We start from the raw sequence: 14,373 nt of genomic DNA on the forward strand, positions 1-14,373 counted from the left end.
TCACGGATAAGTGAGTTGAAACTATGATCATATCTTTCCTGCTGCTTCATGTAGAAAGACTGCATATTTGAAGAAGAAGAGTTGGTTTTTTATATGCCGACTTTCTCTACCACTTAAGGAAGAATCAAACCAGCTTACAATCACCTTCCCTTCCCCTTCCCACAACAGACACCCTGTGAGGTAGGTGGGGCTGAGAGAGCTCTATCAGAGCTGTGACTAGCCCAAGGTCACCCAGCTGGCTTCATGTGTAGGAGTGGGGAAACCAATCCAGTTCACCAGATTAGGGTCCGCTGCTTATGTGGAGAAGTGGGGAATCAAACCTGGTTCTCCAGATCAGAGTCCACCGCACTTAACCACGACACCACACTGTGTGCATAACTGCCATGTTGGATACACAAGTGATGCATCTAGCCTATCATTATGTTGCCTACAGTGACTAGCCAGATGCCTGTGGACGTGCAGAAGGCAGGACACGATGATGATGATTTCTCTGTTGATTTTTCTCAGTATTGGGTAGTTCAGTAAGCCTGCAAGTTCTAACTGGTAGGCAAATTAGGTTAAGCTTTTCACTGTTTCAAATATTTTTATTTAACTCTGACCAAACCTTTCCTAAGTTGTCATGTTACACAGAATTAGTAATGTGCTATTGAACCTAGTATGGTTTAACTGGGTTCTGTTCTCCAAAGAAAATTGATGTCCCAAAGGCAAGGCTTTCATGTGCCTAGCCCTTGCTTCCAAATGTTAAAATTAAAAAAAAATCTGGTTACGAAGATCTATAACTAAACACATGTATTAATTTCTGGTATAAATGGTCTCTTCAAACCTCCTCAGTGTTCTGTAAGGGACTTTCCCCATTTCTTCCCTGTGTTCCAACTTAAAAATATGTCTATTTCAAAGCAGGGGTCTCCAAAAGTTTGGCTGCTGGTCTGAGTAGCTACTCAAAAATTTTGGTTGTCCTTGATTTGGGATGGGGTGGGTCTGAATTTTGGAAGTATTTGCAAATGCTACTGCTTTGGTGTGCCTCCAAAGTTCAGCATTGTGTTGCTGGGACCTCTGAGCAGGGCTTTATCAAAGCTGATACCATGCATTGGGAACATCAGTGTTTCAGGGAAATGATTCTTTAATTTTCCCAACTGTTTGTAACTAAGTTGGATGCTTTTTCCGTGACGCCATGGAAACTTTATGTTTTGAATACTATCACCCAATTATTACTATGAGGGAGGGGAGTGTTGATTGAGTGCATTCAACAGATTTTGTCTGTTTGTTTTGTTATAGTTCTGGTGATTCATCATGCCAAATTGAAGGTGTTTTCCCCTCAATTGACTGGGGCCAAGATGTTTAAAAGATTTTGTGGCGGCGGTAATGAATGTGGCTGGTGTCATTGTCAAGAAGATGATGGACTTTCTCCTTCCATTCCAGCTGTCAAGGCATTATCCTTTGCCTGAACTTTTCTCAGGAAGCCAGAATTAGTCAGGACCTGCCTGTTGCCTCTTCTGTTAAAATGACTGAGAACAATATTTAAATTTGCAGCATGTGTATAGGTGGCTGGAAAAATTTGCAGCATGTGTATAGGTGCCTGGAAAAGGAATCACTCTTTCTGAAAAGAAGAGCAAGGTACCAGCTGCTGAATGAACCTTTTCCTCTCATTAACTGAACACTGATCTTTGTATAAAACTCACTAGATGTATTTTTATACCAGTTATTTAGCACTATGAAATGTAATTAATTAAATGGGTATGATTTTTTTGTTCAATGTCTTTCAGATTTCTTGAACGAAATTCTCAGACAAGACTGTTATTTTCTGAAAATAAGCACCCTCTTTACACTTCAGGAAAATGCTCTTCCAGTATGTAGACATCTCTCTCTCTGTCTCATCCCTCATCCCCCTAAAAGCACCCTACAGATATAACATAGAGCACTGTTCTAGGCTCAAAAAATTAATCTTTCCTGACAGATATGTACTTTTCTAGTCCATAGTTCATTTGTCTTGTCTTGCTCTTTCCTGAAGAGCCACCCAGGTAGCTAGTGCACTGGCCCTGGTAAAGGATTCTGTATCACTGGCTGAGGAAACAAAGCAACATATCTCTAGTTTATCTTTGGAAACTCTGCAGTCTTGACAGTTACAAAGCTAGTGTGTTCACAGTACCCTGGATGGCCAAACGTCATTCCCATCCACAGAGCATGACTTCTCCATCTCCTGCTGCAGCATGAAGTACCAGCTGAAATACTGCTTCTGGGGGAGAGGGGATCACAGGACTAGTATTGAGGGGACAACTTTCACAGCATTTCCCTGCCATCTATGGGCAATCCTTCATGAGACTCAAGCCAGCATTTCATGAGGTGTTTCTCATTACCCCTTATGAATGGGAAATCGCTCTCTATTTTACTGCTTCTCGTGATGTTTACACCTTGGAATGTCACTGTGTGTGTGCAAGCAAAAAACAAGTGACTTCGGTATTGTGTAAATCTGAACACACATGACTGACTCCTTCATATAAAAAAAATTAAATAATACTTTTTTTGGAAATTATATTGCTTTTTCTAATGAAAGATGTTGCTTTAAATATTTTTACACCACTGTTCTCCCACATTGGGGCTTTGAAGAAGCACAATCACATTTAACCAATACAAATCTGCATTAGAAAACAAAACAGATGATGAGCCCCACCCCTGCTGGTGCTGATTCTGCTGCGGTGGTTCTCACAGAGCCACAGGCTTGAAAGCCTTTTGGCTCCTATCTCTAGCCAAGCTCTGGCTTCAAGCTACTGGCAAAAAGGGAGAAGGGGCAGATGCTCAGCCTAGGTCTTATTCAGCTGCAGCTGGATGTTCCCAGCTCCCATCCATTTTCACACCTCTGGCTAAGTACAGGCTTTTAGGTACCTGCAGATACAGGAGAAGCAAAAATTATCAAAATCAGTTGCAAAGGGAGAAATAATTCTGCAGAAGTATTATTTAAAGCTGGATGTCTTCGAAATCCCAGTAACTAGAAGTGTTGTTTTTTTTTGTTACTTTTTCCATCCATACTGATTTCAAAGCATGCATGCCTAATTAGTCTACTACTACAACTGTCAGCTGTCATTAATACTCTGGATTCATGGTGTTGGAAGAAATATCTTAAAACTTTCCACTTACAAACTCACATGTCTTTAAAGTGATGAAGCATAAGAGCGTAAGAAAAGCCATTCTGGATCAGAACAAGGCCCATCAATTCCAGCGGTCTATTCACACAGTGGCCAACCAGGTGCCTTTCCTGCTTACATAATGCTGAGTAATTCTACATTTCTGAAAGATGGTTTCATACACACGTATAGACTAAATTGTTGCAGAGTTATGTTGGTGTGATATTGCTGTATCTGTGTACATCTTGTGTTTTACACAAGACAGGCATATAGAGGCCAGTGTTCACAATTTTAAAATCTACTTAGCTAATTCCATGATTTGAATGTGTTAACTCAAGATTACAGTACAGAATAATTACTCCAACCACGCACAGACTAAAACTGTTTTCACTAGAATCTGATTAATGGGGCAGTTCCAACTTTAGAAGCTTTGCATGCCCTATCCAGGAATCTCAGATTGGGTTGTAATCATTTGCAATGAAACAAATTCTAAATGCCTGCTCTAGCAAAAAGTTTGCTTTCTGTTTTGTTAGTGTGACTGAGTCTCCATTGTTGAAAAGCGAATACATTTAGTAGTGAGAGAGAAGACAGGCTGCAGATATGCAGCCATTTAAGGGTCTAGAAGGAAGTGCGTGACTTGGAGTTCCAAGTAAGGACATGAATTCAGGAAGCAGGGTAGAGCTTCTGCTAAAAGCAGTCCTGTCTGTTTCAAATAACTTTCCTGTTCAGCCTGTTGGAATCTGGAAACATGAAAAGGACATGAAAACTTCTGCAGTACAAGAAAATGGAAAGGATTAGAAGTAGATGGTTGCAGCTGAGTTTATCTAGAAGGAATGTTCTCTAGGTTGAATGGGAGGTGGATCAAGTAAGTGAGCCAATGAGGAGGGCATTCTTTACAAACAATGCTTTACACCTTTTTTTTTTTTTTTACCCTGGTACAATTCTAGAAACGAGTTTGTATAGGTCTGACTTTTTTTACACAAAGCTAGGAAGTCATGCAGCACGTGTTTAAAAGTTCGCTTTTTATAGAATGAGTTTTCTAGATGATAAGACAAATGCCATGTCTGAAATTTTTCTAGGCTGTGGATTAGGTACCTTTACCTGAGAGTAAATTACTAGCGATTCTGAGTAAGCCTGCATAAAATTCATCTTCATATGTAATTTACTCAATCAGGGAAAAAAGATTGAAGAGTTTAATGCTGGGGGCCTGGGGCTTTTCCATTCTATCACCTTCCCCAAACTGCTTAATATTTTCCCTATCTCAAATGAAATTGAAGCTGCGAGTAGTGAACTTTGAACTAGATTACCTTGGACCAGAGATTTCTCAGCTGTTGTGAGCCTTTTTGAAGTATTTTCTCTCTCCTATTTCCTGCAAATATATCCATTTTGGGATTTCATTGTTAAATGGGATTTCATTGTTAAAGTGCATGTAGCCATTGAAACGAAGGAGTTTTGTTTTTTTTAGCTTTACTAATTCTAATGTACATCTTCCCACAAAACAAAAAAAACTCAAATACTACAATTCTAACATTACTTTCCTGGGAGTGAGCCCCTTTGAGTACACTTACATAGGATTCTGAGTAGGCCTGCTTAGGATTGCTCTCAAAACTTGATAAATAAACAACTGTTTTTAAGAGTACCACACTGAAACGCTGCATAGCAGTAATGGTGTATATGTGTGGGGAGGATATTGCACATAGCTTGGCCTCTTCATACTTTCAGGAGGTTACATTTTCCCATCCCCACCTACCATCCTAGTAAAATACTGTTGGTAGGACGCAGGTTGTCAAATGTGGTTAATTAAAACCCCATAATTTTAGACAGGGTCCCCAGTATTGTTCAGTCTGTGAGCACTCATGGCATTCCGGGCAGGTGTCACCACAAGATGTCTAGCATGGGGTGCAGGGAGCAGCCACAAGATGTTAGGAGGCTGAATGTCAAACTTCCTCCTATGGTGCAGACCACTTTTTCTGAACGGGTGCTCCCTTCAGATGCAATGGTCCCAGGCTGTAGCTCAGGGGAGGGGCTGTGGCTCAGTGGTAGAGCATCTGCTTGGCATGCAGAAGGTCCCAGGTTCAATCCCCGGCCTCTCCAGTTAAAGGGACTAGGCAAGTAGGTGATGTGAAAGACCTCTGCCTGAGATCCTGGAGAGCCGCTGCCGATCTGAGTAGACAATACTGACTTTGATGGACCGAGGGTCTGATGCAGTATAAGGCAGCTTTCTGTGTGTTGATGTGTGAAGCACCTCCTACTTCATGGAGGTAGAAGAAAGCTGAGACTAACTCTGCTTTTGGGAAGATCTGCTCTATTGAAGAAGCCAATGGGTACTAGAAAACTATTGGTGGCTGCCATGTTGGGGACCACTGAGTTAGGGTCACTTCACATCTTACATTTTTTAAAAGTGTACATCTAAAAACATCAAAAAGCACATGTGTGACAAGGAAGTGCTTGTAGACAATAGAACAAGTTCAACTGGCAGGTGGTACCCTTATTAGAAAACTGAAACGGGTGATGATTTCCTGGCAAGTGTTCATATGTTCACAAACCCAAGTTTCCTGCTGTGTTTCCATAGAAGAGCCTCCAGCATGCTGTCTACAAACAAATTGTGGAGCCACTCAAGAATAATTTTGACAGGCCAGCTCAGGAGCACAGCCAGAATGCCTCAGTATAGTTTAAGCTTCCATTCTTGGCAAGTCTGGGAAGCTGAAATCTGTAAATATGCAAAACAGAGAACACATTTTAGCCAATGGTAGATAGTTTCACTCCCCCCAAACTATTCCTTGTATCGTTATTCGTAGGTTGTTCCCCCGGCTGCTTCTCACACAGGCAATGGGAGGAATTGTTTTCTAGTTTCAAGCTCTTCTGTAAACGGCTATAGCTGAACTCATCATTTAAATTTTTTATATAATATTAAAAGTAGGGGCAGGGAACCATGTTGCCCCACACCACCGAGATAGCAAGCACTTCTTTTTTACTTTATTTATTTCAAACACAGTCTTGGTGTTCTGACTCAGCAAAGCATTCAAAAGCTACGCTGGAACATAAAGGGGGCAATGAAGCCTGCCTTTATTTTCTAATCCCGTTTGCTTTTCTAGAACTCATGAATAGGCTCAGAATCCCTGACTCAATTTTTGGATCCCATTCTCATGACAAAGCGAATGCCTGGTCTAAAAATGAGCTCACTATAAAATGAGGCTTCCCGCTCCTGGCTCTTGCAGCTGCTTCTAGATCTCCTCCTCCACCAAGGTATCACTCCTAGCATTGACGATGTCTAAATCAGGAATGAGGGTAAGTATGCTTCTAGCCTCTGCTCTTTCTCTCTGTCTGGAAAAAGGCAAAAGTCTTGACTGGCTTGCAAGCTTGGCGTTGGGTTGCCCCCCTGGCCTCCAGCGGGGGGTGGGGTGGGGGTGAGAGAATTAGGATAGTGGGGAGTTTGGCTCTCTTGATCAGAGGCAGCTGGCTCCTTCCAAGCGTAAGATGCCGTAACCACCAAGGAATATCCTCAGGGAACAAAAAGTAACAAAATAAAACTTTAGGACAAAGGAAGGAAGGGATGCACAGCTCACTAGAGTCCTTCATAGCAACTTGCCTAGCCAGTTTACCCAGTGCCAATCCTAAAACCTGGTCAAGATTTGCTCCAGATTCTGGTACCCTGGTACCTTAATAAAATGTGAACTGGACTTGTGAAGAGAAATTTCACTTTGAGAAATTAGAAATAAATGCCTAAATGCCTAAAACCGTTCACAAATTTTACTGCACTTTATGTAAGAAGGTGCAGTGCCTTAGAAAATACTAAATTATGTTACATCAAGGTCAGTATTTTGAAACAATGACTTCAGACAGATACATCCATCTTTCTTTTGCTTGTGTGTTTGTTCTGTAAAAAAGACAAGGAAGATGAAGTTTGAGCTACTGGGGTGATTTTTAATTGCAGGTTATTTCTTGCTCCTGGAGCAACAAGCTTGCAAAAATAAATCGAGACCCTTCATTTTGGCAATACCTCCTGATGGTCTCTGTAATTGTATCTATTTATTTACAAGGTATAAGGATGCACACTAGGGTAGCCGTGGAATTTGGAATGCCACATTGGCACAATGATTACTTCCACACTAACAAACGAAGTTGCAATTGTTTCATCAGCTGGAACAGATTCCGGATTAGAACCTCAATGGGTAGCTCATGATTTTTCACCATAGGATTATATGATATGAGGACCAATCAAAGAGGTTTTGCTTATGCCTCTATGGCTGCATTGATTCGTTGAGATTGCAGTCCTATGCACAGTTACTTGACTGTGATAGTGAACTAGAGGGACTTAGATATGCATAGGACTGCACTGACCTAGACTTTCTGAGCAATAATTTGGTACTGCCATGTTGGGACGAACTATCTAGGACCATAAGTGGAGTGCTGTTCCATGTGTTGTTGTTATCATTTTAATAAAAGGATACCTCAGTTGGGAAGAAAGGTGCTAGTCTAGTATTCATCCTGATGTGCTAGCTGTCTACATTTGTGAAGGGCAGTGTTGAAATATGCAACCCTCATCTACATCTTGAATGGGCTACAAACCTGATAGGATGTTGTCATTAATTTATACATAGGTTACCTCTGAGTTGCCTTGAACACTGATCTTCATCTCTTATAGCCTTTCCGCTTGATCAGTGCAATAAATGTGCATTTGTTACTCCTTTGTTATGGACTCATTTCGACTCTGGACCCATTTCAGTTTGTCTTCCAATCTGGGCATGGGATGGAGATGGCATTGGTCATCCTCATGGACAATCTCTGCAGGCAGCTGGATTGAGGCGGGTCGGCGCTGCTGTTACTATTAGACCTTACAGCAGCATACGACACGATCGACTATGACCTGTTGACCCACCACCTCGCCGATGTTTGGATATGTGGGACAGCCCTTCAGTGGCTGCTCTTATTTCTCCGAGATTGGGGACAGAGAGTGGCACTAGGGGAGAGAGTCGCACCTTGACACCCTTTGGTGTGTGGGGTCCCCCAGTGGGTGATTCTCTCTCTGATGCTGTTTAACATCTATATGCGCCCTCTCGCCCAGCTAGTCCGGAGTTTCGGGCTGGGTTGTCACCAGTATGCTGATGACACTCAGCTATATCTGTTGATGGCCGGCCGGCCAGATGCAATCCCAGATACTTTGGCCAGGTGCCTGGAGGCCGTGGTGAAATGGTTGAAACAAAGTTGGTTGAAACTAAATCCATCAAAGACGGAAGTCCTGTGGCTGGGCTGGGGGGGGGGGGGGCGCAGAGATGGGGCATCTGTTCCCGACTCTTGACAGGTTGCAATTAACACCTGCACCGACCATTAAGAGTCTGGGTGTGATGCTGAACGCCTCTCTTTCAATGGAGGCACAGGCCACTAATGTAGCCAGAATCTCTGCCAGAATTCTCATCTCTGCCAGGCTAAGCAGCTGATGCCCTACCTGTCTTGCCCTGAAGTAGCTACAGTGATCCATGCAATGGTCACATGCAGGCTGGGCTACTGTAACTTTCTCTACACAGGGCTACCCTTAAAGACTGCTCTGGAAACTCCAACTGGTCCAGAATGCAGTGGCAAGGGTCCTTATGGGTCCCCCTTGGAGAGTACATATTCAACCTGTGCACTGGCTCCAGGTTGAGTACCAGGTCAGGTTTAAGGTTCTGGTATTGACCTTCAAACCCTTAAACAGTCTAGGACCTTCGTACATACAGGCCTGCCTCTCCTGATACACCCCTCAAAGAACATTACGCTCATCTAGTAACAACCTATTAGTAGTCCCTGGCCCGAGACGTATCCGGCTGTCCTCAACCAGAGCCAGAGCTTTTTCCAGTGTGGCTCCAGCCTGGTGAAACTCTGTCAAATGAGACCCGGGCCCTGCAGGACTTGGTCTTGCAAGCCCTGCAGAATTGAACTGAGATGTTCGGCCAGGCCTACGGTTGAGGGCGGTGGCTGTTTCATCATGGCTGGCATCCCTTGCCTCACATGGGGCAAAGGCTGTCCCTAGTTTGGCCCTGGTGAGTGGTGTTGGCAGTGATTCTGGGGCCCCACCCTGGCCTTTTGTCAAGGGCCCCAGAATCACTAAACCCTCCCCCCACCCCTGCTAGACACTTTGAGATATATAGAAATTTTCAGTCTGTGGAGAGTTTAGAGACCTACTAGAAGCAAGGGGGTTGGGCAGAAGGTTGTGCTTCTGATTCAAAAGAAGAGGATTCATCAAATGGGAAACATTTTCTGCCACTTCAATTGCTAGCTACTGATATTGAGAACGCTGGCATCTGAGTGGGGCCAGGAGGTGGAGCTTATTGAACTCTGCAGTTGATAGCCAAAACTTTGTTTGCTTCAGTAGCTGGCCCTGGCACATGCAGTGGGCAAAGCCTGTGCTTGGGTTTTAGCTCAGGGTGAAGGGCCTGCACAGAGAAATGGAAGTAAGAGCATCCTACACAGCTGCTGCCATTTAATGGCACCACTTTGCTCTGCCAACACACAGATTTTAGGGGTGGGGAAGAGGAGGCTATAAACAAAGCCAGCCCAGATACAAGGGCAGGTAGTCATTGACTGTGACACAGAAGGGATGCAAAAATAAAATATCATCCATCACTGTCACTTTCTGCAATAGCGAGTCCTCACTTCCTGTGTGTGTGTGTGTGTGTGTGTGTGTGCTGTCGAATCACAGCTGATTTATGGCAACCCCGTAGGGTTCTCAAGGCAAGAGACGCTCAGAGGTGGTTTGCCATTGCCTGCCTCCATGTAGGCTGAGAGAGTTCTGAGAGAACTGTGATTGGCCCAAGGTCACCCAGAAGACTTCATGTGGAGGAGTGGGAAATAGAACCCACTTCTCCAGATTAGAGTCTGCCACTCTTCACCACTGTGCCACGCTGGCTGCTACCATATCTCTATCCACCCTACCATATCTCTAAATACTTGTTGAGACTCATGTGGATAATCAGTGGTTGGTATTTTTGCCTAAAAAAAATGTCTGGGGGCTCTGTCAATTGGGACAATGTCTCAGCGCCATGTCTCAGCACATTGTAATGTGGTTGCAAGTGTGGGATGTTGTAGTGCTTCAGCGCAAGAGAAGATGCCAGTTAACTCAGCCAAGCTGCACTGTGTCTAGCAGAAACTGTATTGCCTTCTTCAATGCTTTGCGTGTGTTTCAGATCACCTTCTACGAAGGGAAGAATTTCCAGGGCCGCCGCTATGAGTGTGACCGGGACAATTCGGATTTCCACAATGAGCTGAGCCGTTGCAATTCCATCCGTGTGGACGGAGGTGCCTGGGTTATATATGAGCGACCAAACTTTGCAGGGAACATGTATGTGCTGACCCATGGGGATTATCCTGAATACCAACGCTGGATGGGCCTTAACGACCGCATCAGCTCATGCAAAACCGTTCAGCTAGTAAGTGTGTCTTTTCTTTCCCTTCTGATCTTGAACACGTGACGCTGCCTTGAATTGAGTCAGACCATTGGTCTGTGAAAGTCAGTATCATCTACTCTGACTGGCAGTGGCTCTCCAGGTCCTTTGTGTCACCTACGTTTTGGTTCTTTTACCTGGAGATGGCAAGAATTGAACCTGGAACCTTCTGCATGCAAAGCAGATGCTCTACCACTGAGCCACAGCTTCTCAGGCCCCTTCCGCAAGGCCTGGGACATTTGTAATCAAGATCATGCAAAGTCTGAACAGCAGGATACATTTGTCAATTTCCTTTCTTGTTGCATGCAGAAGACCCCAGAATGTTATTTCACGTTAATTTACTTGGAATAACTCACACACACTTATTTCTGTTCTCAGAGCATAAATTTACAATTCCCGAGGGTTAGTCATGATATTCTGTTGCTGCAAAAATAAATAGGATTCCTGCTGCATCCTGAAGACTACTAAGTTTCATTCCACCATAAACCTTTGTGGATTAGAGTCCACTTCATCATAGAATAAAAACTTGTTTGTCTTGAGGCTGCTGCAGGATTCTTGTTTATTTTAGAATTATGATTGCCCTTTCCCACACATAATGCATTTAATCCCCTCCTGTTTTTAGCCCCCAAGGTTATATGTTAAGAAGAAATATATATTGAATAAGGTGGCATAAGCTTCCGTTTAAGCGTCTAATATCTGTGCATTAGGAACATGCACCCAGTCAGCCTCTCAGATGTTGGCACTTAACTGGGAGGGGTTACCCTTGTTAGGGGAAGCTTGTAGGGGACAGTGGAATTTCAGCACCCTGCCCTATTTCTTGCAGACCCAAAGGGGTTTGTAAAATCCATGGCAGAAGGTCCTGATTAGGTACCTTTAGAGGGTTGAGCTCTGATGGGAATAGCAAACTGGGCCCATAACCCTGTTGCGGGAGCTGGCGGATTGTGCCAACGCCCAGGAATAACCACCAGTACCAGTAGAGCTTGTAGAAAATGCAGTTGTTTATTCACAGTGCTATAAACACACTCTTCCTCCACTGTCTCCCGACGCAGACTCACAGAGTCTTACACTTATATACAGATGCCATCTCCAGGCAGTAATTAGTGTTACTTGGCTGAGTCACTCTCCAGGTGCAACTCATTACCTTCAGGCTGAGTCACCCTACAGGTGCAACTCATTAACTCAGTCTCAGGCCTTCTAGGGGCTTTCCAGGTTATTGCATCAGCTTAGCTTGACACTTAGATTCCCTGAATCTAAAACCACCTGTCATTGCTAATATGAACAGACTTGCATATTCTGTCAGAAGGTGCACATGCAACCATCACACATGCAGTCAATATCAGGTGTTTCTGGCGTATTACAAGGTGACAAAGGCCAGAAGAGCTAGAAGCATGCACTTGAAAGCACACACACCAAAAGGCTTTAGGTGTATTTGTGGGTGTTAGCTGGCCTTGGGGATGCATCCACAACCTCAGTGCATTCTTTGTGCTGATGCTTCACAGCCATTTTTCAACACTATGTAGAGTGAAGCCATGTGCTGCAAATACATCCCTCTGTACAGATTCTCAGTAACCTGTGCTCTCTCTTTCCCTGTTCCAGCTCAGCGGAGGCAAACACCAGATCCAGCTCTTTGAGAAGGGTGAGTTTAGTGGCCAGATGCATGAATTCATGGATGACTGCCCTTCTGTCATGGATCAGTTCCACATGCGGGAAATCCATTCCTGCAAAGTCCTGGAGGGAGCCTGGGTTTTCTACGAACATCCCAACTTCCGCGGCCGGCAATACCTTCTGGAGAGAGGAGAGTACAACAAGCCTGTCGAGTGGGGGGCGACCTCCCCAGTGGTCCAGTCCTTCCGGCGTGTTGTTGAGTAATGGACAGCATGGTGTGTGCAACTGATGTGAAAGCTGGCTTGATGCATAAATAAAGTATGTGAGGGCTTGATGCTGCTGGTCATTATTTGTAGCAGTTGTGCATCTGAATGCAATGCACTCTTTTCTTCAAGAGAGGTGGTTTAACCTCTCATGCTACCCCTATTACTAGGATACTGTAGCAATAAAGGCATGCAGAATCACTTTCTGTAAGCTCTGGAATCTTCTTGGGGCTTGCCCAAATGGCAGCTTGCCAGTTTTTTTTTTTTTTTGTTTGTTTCTTAGGCAAGAGATGTCCAGGGGAAGGGGGCGCTCCTTTTCCCTGGGATACCTTTTCAGCCTCTGTCTTGGGAACCCAACTATGTGAACTGCACAGTCCTCATTGGTCACTTGCTGGTTACTGTCAGCCATGTCGACTCACAGGAATCTGTGCAGCTTGAAGCATTCTGCACATGACACAGGTCTTATTTGAAATCACCCCCATAATCAAAGTCTTTCTGCACATGGGAAGCTTCTAGCCCTACTCCGAGATCTGTACAGTATTCGTGAGGTATCCATGCCCTGATCCCAGTTAGTATTCCAAATTACTTTGAGTAATTACAGGCTGATTTTTTTTCCAGGTTTTATATTGGTCTGGGAAGATATAAGGCACTCTGGGAAAAAGAACAAGGTAGTGGTCTGGCTAGATAGAGGTGTCATCTGAGACACAAACTCTCCTGCCTAAAGTCTTGGTGCTTTTTATCATACAACTTAGGGTGATGTATGTAGGATTCCAAGGCCTATGTAATATTCTCACATAGCTGTGGCTGCTAAGAGAGGGGGTACGATTTTGGGGGCTCTGGTCATCTTGGAGGCCCACATGCAGGAAATTCCTGGTATTTGTTTTCATTACATTTAGGGTAGGTTTTGGTGATGAGAGAGGGGCCACAGAGGGAATCTTGTCAGCGGGAGGGGCTGAGGTAACTCTCGTTGGTTCCCTACTCAAGCCCTGACCAGATCCAAATCTCCTTAACTTCAGCAATGATCATGTGCTTCCAGGTAGACTGTGGGCTTCAGTTAGTTTTCCATATGCAAGGAAGGGTGTGTTCGTGTGTGTGTGTGTGTGAGTGAGAGAGAGAGAGAGAGAAGAGAGGAATTCTTTCACACAAGAGATTCCCCCTATACATTGTGAGGTGGTGTTAGCTGTACAAATATGATTGTTATGTGCACCCCAAGGCTACTTCTTTGAACAATGATAAGTCACAGAAGCAGCGCTTACCTGAGATGGTTCTCTTTGGAGAAGAGCACTTATGGTGTTCTTAAAGTGTTCACTTCATATGCAAATGTACCAGTAGGGTGCGGAAGGAAGCAAAGACTGTTACCGCACTAGGTATTCCCAGCGATGTATTAAGAGTTTGGAAATGTTATAAAAAATACTGTTCGCACTTTGTTTGGCCCCTTTAGCTGTGAAGACGTCTTCCAACCATTTTTTAGCCGTGGCATCCAAAAACCCTTTTAAAGTGATGTTTTTTATAACATTTCCAAACGCTTGATGCATCGCTGGGAATTCCTAGTGCAGTAACAGCCCTAGTCCTGCAGAGCAGTAGATCTGCTGCCCCACATCAGATCTCAGAGAGAGAGAGAGAGAGACCCTGCAGTTTATGGGTATTTCAGCCAAGTCCCAGCAGTGCATCTGCTTCTTTTTCCTCCTCCGCCACAATCTAAATGCCGTTTTCTTGTCACATAGACTCCCCCATCAGCCCTCTCTCTTCATAGAAGGAAGGGGAATTAGTTTTTTCCAAGCTCTGATGGGAACTTGGCTTGAGCTCTTTCTTGGAATTTATGGCCCATTGAGGAGATTACAGCCATTGTGATTAATTTCCATCCCATTTGTAACGCAGCATAGATTGAGCTACCATAATCAGAACTGAAGCCTGTAACACTATATTCCTTCTTATTAATTTGAATTAATTCATAGGGCCATCTGCAAA

At 44.0% G+C, this 14,373-nt stretch overlaps 1 protein-coding gene across 1 annotated transcript; it reads left to right on the forward strand.

Annotated features, from left to right (window-relative positions):
- The first annotated feature begins 6,371 nt into the window (after positions 1–6,371).
- On the forward strand, positions 6,372–12,474 carry LOC130493034 (gamma-crystallin S-like). Its single transcript, XM_056866808.1, has 3 exons — positions 6,372–6,407; positions 10,280–10,522; positions 12,134–12,474. Exons 1-3 carry the CDS (start codon positions 6,387–6,389, stop codon positions 12,404–12,406), a joined length of 537 nt encoding a protein of 178 aa, XP_056722786.1. The 5' UTR covers positions 6,372–6,386; the 3' UTR covers positions 12,407–12,474.
- Positions 12,475–14,373: the final 1,899 nt, after the last annotated feature.

This window comes from Euleptes europaea, unplaced genomic scaffold, assembly GCF_029931775.1.
Source record: "Euleptes europaea isolate rEulEur1 unplaced genomic scaffold, rEulEur1.hap1 H_5, whole genome shotgun sequence".
Taxonomy (NCBI): domain Eukaryota; kingdom Metazoa; phylum Chordata; class Lepidosauria; order Squamata; family Sphaerodactylidae; genus Euleptes; species Euleptes europaea.